Source organism: Gobio gobio, assembly GCF_949357685.1.
Source record: "Gobio gobio genome assembly, chromosome: 17".
Taxonomy (NCBI): Eukaryota; Metazoa; Chordata; class Actinopteri; order Cypriniformes; family Gobionidae; genus Gobio; species Gobio gobio.
Genome location: NC_137110.1, coordinates 52,418,955 through 52,428,954, shown reverse-complemented (window position 1 = coordinate 52,428,954; position 10,000 = coordinate 52,418,955). Strand labels below are relative to the sequence as shown.

At 50.1% G+C, this 10,000-nt stretch overlaps 1 protein-coding gene across 1 annotated transcript in view; it reads right to left on the bottom strand.

The window, feature by feature from the left end:
- tgds (TDP-glucose 4,6-dehydratase) overlaps positions 1-10,000 on the bottom strand; it is a 25,057-nt gene that overhangs the window by 1,783 nt on the left and 13,274 nt on the right. Inside the window, exons 7-12 of the mRNA XM_079840746.1 lie at positions 5,239-5,337; positions 4,866-4,925; positions 4,737-4,780; positions 4,372-4,537; positions 775-833; positions 596-693 (exon numbers count right to left, since the gene is read on the bottom strand). Of these exons, the coding sequence (XP_079696872.1) occupies positions 596-693; positions 775-833; positions 4,372-4,537; positions 4,737-4,780; positions 4,866-4,925; positions 5,239-5,337 (526 nt within the window). The remainder of the gene's footprint in view (positions 1-595; positions 694-774; positions 834-4,371; positions 4,538-4,736; positions 4,781-4,865; positions 4,926-5,238; positions 5,338-10,000) is intronic.

Genomic DNA, 10,000 nt, shown 5'->3' with positions numbered 1-10,000 from the left:
CATCATCACACTCTTCATCATCATCACACTCTTCATCATCATCATCATCACACTCTTCATCATCATCATCACACTCTTCATCATCATCATCATCATCATCACACTCTTCATCATCATCACACTCTTCATCATCATCATCATCATCACACTCTTCATCATCATCACACTCTTCATCATCATCATCATCATCACACTCATCATCATCATCATCTTCATCATCATCATCATCATCATCATCACACTCTTCATCATCATCTTCATCATCATCACACTCTTCATCATCATCACACTCTTCATCATCATCACACTCTTCATCATCATCATCATCACACTCTTCATCATCATCATCATCACACTCTTCATCATCATCACACTCTTCATCATCATCACACTCTTCATCATCATCATCATCACACTCTTCATCATCATCATCATCACACTCTTCATCATCATCACACTCTTCATCATCATCTTCATCATCATCACACTCTTCATCATCATCACACTCTTCATCATCATCATCATCATCATCACACTCTTCATCATCATCATCATCACACTCTTCATCATCATCATCATCTTCATCATCTCTTACTGGTTCGTCTGATTCCTTCCTTCCACGTGACTTTGGGTCTCCATCCGAGTCTGTGCAGTTTCTGGGATATCATGGGATAGCGGAGCTCCGTCACGGGCCTAGAGATGAAGAGCAGGAAGTAGAGTTAGTCATGTGATCACTCCTGATCATGAGCTGCAGTGATTGGACAGGACACACACCGGTCTTCCACAAACTCCAGCCAATCATCCAGAGCTTCACACGAGACTTCCTTCACCGTCTGTGGACAGAAAACCACACAAGATCATTCTCTCGCTAAGCCCCGCCCCTCTGAGAGCTGCTCTGCTGTGATTGGTCAGAAAGCAAGCGCTCATTATCATATCTGAATCTCAGCTCTTGACACAGTGATAGGAACAGTAACGATGGCGAGGGTTTGACCGTCTCAATCTCAGCAGAAACAGCGTCACATGACCATCACCAACCAAACTCTAGAGTGAGTGAGGGCGGGGCTAAGAGACGCTGCTCAGCCAATCACGACCAGAGACGTGCATAGAGACAGAGCGTATTTAGGCCACGCCCACACCGGGGGGGAAACAATCCAACGCTCTCCATTGACTTCGCATTGCGTGAAGCGGCATCCTTGTCATTTCAGACTTATAACAAAAAACAGAACAATGTCTAATGTGGCGTTCACACCGGACGCGATTCGCGCGAAGGTGGCCGCTTGAACATGTTGAGTTTACTCGCTTCCATCGCGCGTGACATTCTCTTCACAACAGGCATGATTCTCCTCATGGGCGGAGCTTCTGCCAGCGGCTCGTCTCGTTGAGAAATGGCTGACATGGGCTGTGTTTACACGTCTTTTTTTGTTAAAATCTACTGTTAATGTGTGACAAAACGTAGTTTTAAGACTTTTTCAGTCGATAATGTAGTAGTTTAAAGCGCAAATCAGTGGTTTATTTATATAAAGAGTGCCTATTTGAACATGTGATCTGGTGTGTGTGTGTGAGCTCCAGTGGATCAGCGGCGCTCATTAACCCAGTGAGATCAGCCTTTCCTCAGCCAGTTCTTCTGCCGCTGGCTCTGATGTCTCTGTGGTGTCTCGAGCTATAATTCGTCTTGTAACGGCCGATCTTTGCTCTCATGGATCTATAATTTGTTCCCTGGCAAATCGTTTAGACTGAAGGCAAAGAGAAGTTTCATTACTTTATATTTTTAGGCTATAACTGTAATCAGCAAGTTCCTGATTGGTTAACGCGGTGCGAAATATCCGCCAAAGTTCAGATTTTTCAACTTGAGCGATTTGCGCGTTCAAAATGCTCAATTCGCGTCCTTTGCGCCGCCTCAATCGCGCGAATCGCGCCACAGAATGCCATTTTGCGTCTCTGCATTGACTTAACATGTAAATCACTCGCGCAAATCGCGTCCGGTGTGAACGCACCATAAAAGCTGATATGTGACAAAGTGTACAGCAAACAAGCTAAACAACAAGAAATACGTTTTTATAAGCTGTCGACCCAAAACAACAGCGTTTAAGGAGACAAAAGTGGATAAAGGCAGTAAAACGTGACGCTTCAGCAGAAGAATGGGTAAATTTTGGGATCCTGACACTCAGTGTGCCTCAGTTTGTCTATGTGTGCAGAAAATATGTTGTCACTGTTTAGTCAAATATCCAAATGTCAGTTTTACATGTTATATTTACTGTCTCTGATGACGTTCTCCTCTAGTGTGTGTACATCTCAGTGTAATATAACGTGTCTCAATGGCCTGAATCCACTTTTTTGTCCTTAAACGCTCGTTTTTTGGGTCAAAAGCTTATAGAAACTTCTGGGTTTCTGGTTGTGGGTTTTGTTTAGCTTGTTTGCTGTACACTTTGTCACATATCCGCTTTAAGACATTGTTCTGTTTTTTGTTATAAGTCCGAAATGACAAGAATGCAGCCTCATGCAATGCAAAGTCAATGGAGAGCGTTTGATTTTATTGCATGACAGTATTTGATCACCTACCAACCAGTAAGACTTCCGGCTCTCACAGACCTGTTAGTGTTTCTTTAAGAAGCCCTCCTGTTCTCCACTCATTACCTGTATAAAAGACACCTGTCCACACACTCAATCAAACAGACTCCAACCTCTCCACAATGGCCAAGACCAGAGCGCTGTGTAAGGACATCAGGGATGAAATTGTAGACCTGCTCAAGGCTGGGATGGGCTACAGGACAATAGGCCAGTAGCTTGGTGAGAAGGTTCAAGATGGCGGTCAATCTCCCTCAGTCTGGGGCCCCATGCGAGATCTCACCTCATGGGGCATCAATGATCATGAGGAAGGTGAGGGCCCGTCGGAAGTTTGCCAATGACCATCTGGATGATCCAGAGGAGGAATGGGAGAAGGTAATGTGGTCTGATGAGACAAAAATAGAGCTTTTTGGTCTAAACTCCACTCGCCGTGTTTGGAGGAAGAAGAAGAACGAGTACAACCCCAAGAACGTCATCCCAACCGTGACGCTTGGAGGTGGAACATCATTCTCTTGGGATGCTTTTCTGCAAAGGGGACAGGACGACTGCACCGTATTGAGGGGAGGATGGACGGGGCCATGTATCACGAGACCTCCTTCCCTCAGTAAGAGCATTGAGGATGGGTCGTGTCTGGGTCTTCCAGCATGACAACGACCCGAAACACACAGCCAGGGCAACTGAGGCGTGGCTCTGTAAAAAGCATATCAAGGTTCTGGAGTGGCCTAGCCAGTCTCCACACCTGAACCCAATAGAACATCTGTGGAGGAGCTGAAGTCCGTATTGCCCAGTGACAGCCCCGAAACATCACTGCTCTAGAGGAGATCTGCATGGAGGAATGGGCCTAAATCCCTGCTGCAGTGTGTGAGAGTGTGTGTGCGAGAGTGTGTGTGTGAGTGTGTGTGAGTGTGTGTGTGAGAGAGTCAGGGGCAGTGTAAGGGGATAGAAAATACGGTTTGTACGGTATAAAAACCATTACGCCTATGGAATGTCCTCACATTTCACAAAAACAAACGTGTGTGTGTTTGTGTGTGAGAGTGTGTGCGAGAGTGTGTGTGTGTGAGTGTGTGTGCGAGAGTGTGTGTGTGTGTGAGTGTGTGTGCGAGAGTGTGTGTGTGTGAGAGAGTGTGTGCGAGAGAATGTGTGCGTGAGAGTGTGTGTGCGAGAGTGTGTGCGAGAGAGTGTGTGCGAGAGAGTGTGTGTGCGAGAGTGTGTGCGAGAGAGTGTGTGCGAGAGAGTGTGTGTGCGAGAGAGTGTGTGTGTGAGAGTGTGTGTGTGAGAGAGTATGTGTGCGAGAGTGTGTGTGTGAGTGTGAGAGTGTGTGTGCGAGAGTGTGTGTGTGTGAGTGTGTGTGAGAGTGTGTGCGAGAGTGTGTGTGAGAGAGTGTGTGCGAGAGAGTGTGTGCGAGAGAGTGTGTGTGAGAGTGTGTGTGTGCAAACCTTGTCAAGAACTACAGGAAACGTATGATCTCTGTAATTGCAAACAAAGGTTTCTGTACCAAATATTAAGTTCTGCTTTTCTGATGTATCAAATACTTATGTCCCGCAGTAAAATACAAATTAATTACTTAAAAATCATACAATGTGATTTTCTGGATTTTCTCACAGTTGAAGTGTACCTATGATAAAAATGACAGACTCCACATGCTTTATACGTGGGCAAACCTGCAATATCGGCAGTAAATCAAACACTTGTTCTCCTCGCTGTATATGAAAGATCATTTCTGAACGAGGTGTATTGTCATCCCTGATTCAGTTATTACACAACTCAAGGCGTCTGTCAACACTGAGCTGGTCATGTGATCCCTACCATTTTCACTAGTTCTCTGGCGAGCTGAATGATGGGAATTTCAAAGCTGCTCCCAATGTTGTAAATCTCCCCCAGAATGCCCTTCTCCATCACCGTCAGGAAGGCGTCTGTGACATCACTGACGTACAGGAAGTGTCTGGACTGCAGGCCGGAGCCCTGGATAGTGCTGCAAAACAACACACACACACACACACACACACAGATCAGCATTACGCCATCTTAGAAACTGTTGATTATCTCCTCATATTCTCCATTGTTTCAACACACGGCTAACTAACTCATCCAGGCCCCGCCCCTTTATTCTGCGCATTTATTATTATAATGAGGACTATTGTGTTGGTTTCCGGTGGAAACTCGAGACTCACCATTTCTGCTGCTGCTGGATGAGTGACAGGAATCTGGGAATGACCTGCTCAAACACAAGCACACAGTGTTAAACCCTGAATGACGGGGCAGGGGTCAGGGGTCAGGGGTCAGTGCTGCTGCTCTTGTACCTTCTCGTGATACTGCCGCGGCCCGTACACGTTACTGCTCCTCGTGATCACAGCAGGAAACTCAGGAGAGGAACAAATGAGTTACCAATTAATTTCCCAACATTACAGTCATGTACAGTATAAACCACAGACGCTTGTGTAGTAGCGGGGTCATGTGATCGGGATCGGCCCCTGTGTGAGTTTGATGTTTCTCATGTGTCTCATCAGCTGAGCACTGGGGACATTTAACTAGATTTAGTCGCACCCGCAGGAATAAAGGTCACAAAGTGCCTCATTTCGTCCCGTCTGGAGCGCTGATTAAACACCCGGAGTGATGAGGCTCGGGGGGGAAGGGGATAATGTCTGTCCTTAAGTGTGTGGTTCGGACTGATACCTTGTGCTTGATCCAGTAGGACATCACAATGTTTTCTGCCGCAGCTTTCGAAGCCGAGTACGGATTGCTGGGTCTCTGTGGACTCAGTTCATCAAACGGCTGGAAATAAGAACCAGATCACATCAAAACAGGGAACAGGGATCAGGGTACAGGAACAGGGATCACGGAACAGCGAACAGGGAACAGGGAACAGGGAACAGGAACAGGGAACAGGGAACAGGAACAGGGAACAGGGTAAAGGGTACAGGAACAGGGATCAGGAACAGGGAACAGGGATCAGGGTACAGGAACAGGGAACAGGGATCAGGGTACAGGAACAGGGTACAGGGAACAGGAACAGGAACAGGGATCAGGGTACAGGGATCAGGGATCAGGAACAGGGAACAGGGATCAGGGAACAGGAACAGGGAACAGGGATCAGGGATCAGGGATCAGGGAACAGGGAACAGGGAACAGGGATCAGGGATCAGGGTACAGGAACAGGGATCAGGGTACAGGAACAGGGAACAGGGAACAGGGAACAGGGAACAGGGATCAGGGTACAGGTACAGGTACAGGAACAGGGATCAGGGATCAGGGTACAGGGAACAGGGAACAGGGAACAGGGATCAGGGATCAGGGAACAGGGAACAGGGATCAGGGAACAGGGATCAGGGTACAGGAACAGGGAACAGGGATCAGGGTACAGGAACAGGGAACAGGGTACAGGGAACAGGGATCAGGGAACAGGAACAGGGATCAGGGAACAGGGATCAGGGTACAGGGAACAGGAATCAGGGTACAGGGATCAGGGTACAGGGAACAGGGAACAGGGATCAGGGTACAGGGAACAGGGAACAGGGTACAGGGAACAGAGTACAGGTACAGGTACAGGAACAGGGATCAGGGATCAGGGTACAGGGAACAGGGAACAGGGATCAGGGATCAGGGAACAGGGAACAGGGATCAGGGAACAGGGATCAGGGTACAGGAACAGGGAACAGGGATCAGGGTACAGGAACAGGGAACAGGGTACAGGGAACAGGGATCAGGGAACAGGAACAGGGATCAGGGAACAGGGATCAGGGTACAGGGAACAGGGATCAGGGTACAGGGATCAGGGTACAGGGAACAGGGAACAGGGATCAGGGTACAGGGAACAGGGAACAGGGAACAGGGTACAGGGAACAGAGTACAGGGAACAGGGATCAGGGTACAGGGAACAGGGATCAGGGTACAGGAACAGGGATCACGGAACAGCGAACAGGGTACAGGGAACAGGAACAGGGATCAGGGTACAGGGAACAGGGAACAGGAACAGGGATCAGGGTACAGGGAACAGGGATCAGGGTACAGGGAACAGCGAACAGGGTACAGGGAACAGCGAACAGGTTATAGGGAACAGCGATCAGGGTACAGGAACAGGGATCAGGGTACAGGAACAGGGATGAGGGTACAGGAACAGGGATCAGGGTACAGGAACAGGGATCAGGGAACAGGGAACAGCGAACAGGGTACAGAGAACAGGGATCAGGGTACAGGGATCAGGGTACAGGAACAGGGAACAGGGTACAGGGAACAGGGATCAGGGTACAGGGAACAGCGAACAGGGTATAGGGAACAGCGATCAGGGTACAGGAACAGGGATCAGGGTACAGGAACAGGGATCAGGGTACAGGAACAGGGATCAGGGTACAGGGAACAGCAAACAGGGATCAGGGTACAGGGAACAGCGAACAGGGATCAGGGTACAGGGAACAGCGAACAGGGAACAGGGTAGAGGGAACAGCAAGTAGGGATCAGGGTAGAGGGAACAGCAAACAGGGATCAGGGTAGAGGGAAAAGGGAACAGGGATCAGGGTAGAGGGAACAGCAAGCAGGGATCAGGGTAGAGGGAACAGGGATAAGGGTACAGGGAACAGCGAACAGGGATCAGGGTAGAGGGAACAGCAAGTAGGGATCAGGGTAGAGGGAACAGCAAGTAGGGATCAGGGTAGAGGGAACAGCAAGTAGGGATCAGGGTAGAGGGAACAGCAAGTAGGGATCAGGGTAGAGGGAATAGCAAGTAGGGATCAGGTTAGAGGGAACAGCAAACTGGGATCAGGGTAGAGGGAACACCGAACAGGGATCAGGGAACAGCAAGTAGGGAACAGCAAGCAGGGATCAGGGAACAGGGTAGAGGGAACAGCAAGCAGGGATCAGGGTAGAGGGAACAGCAAGCAGGGATCAGGGTAGAGGGAACAGCAAGCAGGGATCAGGGTACAGGGAAAAGGGAACAGGGATCAGGGTACAGGGAACTGGGATCAGGGTGCAGGGAACATGGTACAGCGAACAGGGAACAGCGAACAGGGTACAGGGAACAGCAAACAGGGATCAGGTTACAGCGATCAGGGTACAGGGATCAGGGTACAGGGATCAGGGTGCAGGGAACAGGGTACAGCGAACAGGGTACAGGGAACAGCGAACAGGGAACAGCAAACAGGGTACAGGGAACAGGGTACAGGGAACAGGGTACAGGGAACAGCGAACAGCGAACAGGGTACAGCGAACAGGGTACAGGGAACAGGGTACAGGGAACAGCAAATAGGGATCAGGGTACGGGGTACAGGGAACAGGGTAGAGGCAACAGCAAGCAGGGATCAGGGTAGAGGGAACAGCAAACAGGGATCAGGGTACAGGGAACAGCGAACAGGGTACAGCGAACAGGGTACAGGGAACACGGTACAGGGAACAGCAAATAGGGATCAGGGTACGGGGTACAGGGAACAGGGTAGAGGCAACAGCAAGCAGGGATCAGGGTAGAGGGAACAGCAAACAGGGATCAGGGTACAGGGATCAGGGTACAGGGAACAGCAAATAGGGATCAGGGTACGGGGTACAGGGAACAGGGTAGAGGCAACAGCAAGCAGGGATCAGGGTAGAGGGAACAGCAAACAGGGATCAGGGTACAGGGAACAGCAAACAGGGATCAGGGTACAGGGAACAGCAAGCAGGGATCAGGGTAGAGGGAACAGCAAACAGGGATCAGGGTACAGGGAACAGCAAACAGGGATCAGGGTACAGGGAAAAGGGAACAGGGATCAGGGTACAGGGAACGGCAAACAGGGAACAGGGTACAGGGATCAGGGATCAGGGAACAGGGTACAGGGATCAGGGTACAGGGAACAGGGATCAGGGAACAGCAAACAGGGTACAGGGAACAGCGAACAGGGTACAGGGAACAGCAAACCGGGTACAGGGAACAGCAAACAGGGTACAGGAAACAGGGTACAGGGAACAGCGAACAGGGTACAGGGAACAGGGTACAGGGATCAGGGAACAGGGAACAGCAAACAGGGTACAGGAAACAGGGAACAGGGTACAGGGATCAGGGTACAGGGAACAGGGATCAGGGAACAGCGAACAGGGTACAGGGAACAGGGTACAGGGTACAGGGAACAGCGAACAGGGTACAGGGAACAGGGTACAGGGTACAGGGAACAGCGAACAGGGATCAGCGAACAGGGATCAGTGAACAGCGAATAGGGATCAGGGTAAAGGGAACAGGGAACAGAGATCAGGGTACAGGGAACAGGGAATAGGGAACAGAGATCAGGGTACAGGGTACAGGGAACAGAGATCAGGGTACAGGGAACAGGGAACAGAGATCAGGGTACAGGGAATAGGGAACAGAGATCAGGGTACAGGGAACAGAGATCAGGGTACAGGGAACAGAGATCAGGGTACAGGGAACAGGGAACAGAGATCAGGGTACAGGGAATAGGGAACAGAGATCAGGGTACAGGGAACAGAGATCAGGGTACAGGGAACAGGGAACAGAGATCAGGGTACAGGGAACAGGGTACAGAGATCAGGGAACAGGGTACAGGGAACAGAGATCAGGGTACAGGGAACAGGGAATAGGGAACAGAGATCAGGGTACAGGGAACAGGGAACAGAGATCAGGGAACAGGGTACAGGGAACAGAGATCAGGGTACAGGGAACAGGGAACAGAGATCAGGGAACAGGGTACAGGGAACAGAGATCAGGGTACAGGGAACAGGGAACAGAGATCAGGGTACAGGGAACAGAGATCAGGGAACAGGGAACAGGATACAGGGAACAGAGATCAGGGTACAGGGAACAGGGAACAGAGATCAGGGAACAGGGAACAGAGATCAGGGAACAGGGAACAGAGATCAGGGAACAGGGAACAGGATACAGGGAACAGAGATCAGGGTACAGGGAACAGGGAACAGAGATCAGGGTACAGGGAACAGGGTACAGGGAACAGGGAACAGAGATCAGGGAACAGGGTACAGGGAACAGAGATCAGGGTACAGGGAACAGGGAACAGAGATCAGGGAACAGGGTACAGGGAACAGAGATCAGGGTACAGGGAACAGGGAACAGGGAATAGGGAACAGAGATCAGGGTACAGGGAACAGGGAACAGGGAACAGAGATCAGGGAACAGGGTACAGGGAACAGAGATCAGGGTACAGGGAACAGGGAACAGAGATCAGGGAACAGGGAACAGAGATCAGGGTACAGGGAACAGGGAACAGAGATCAGGGAACAGGGTACAGGGAACAGAGATCAGGGTACAGGGAACAGGGAACAGAGATCAGGGTACAGGGAACAGGGAACAGAGATCAGGGAACAGGGAACAGAGATCAGGGAACAGGGTACAGGGAACAGAGATCAGGGTACAGGGAACAGAGATCAGGGAACAGGGAACAGAGATCAGGGTACAGGGAACAGAGATCAGGGAACAGGGTACAGGGAACAGAGATCAGGGTAC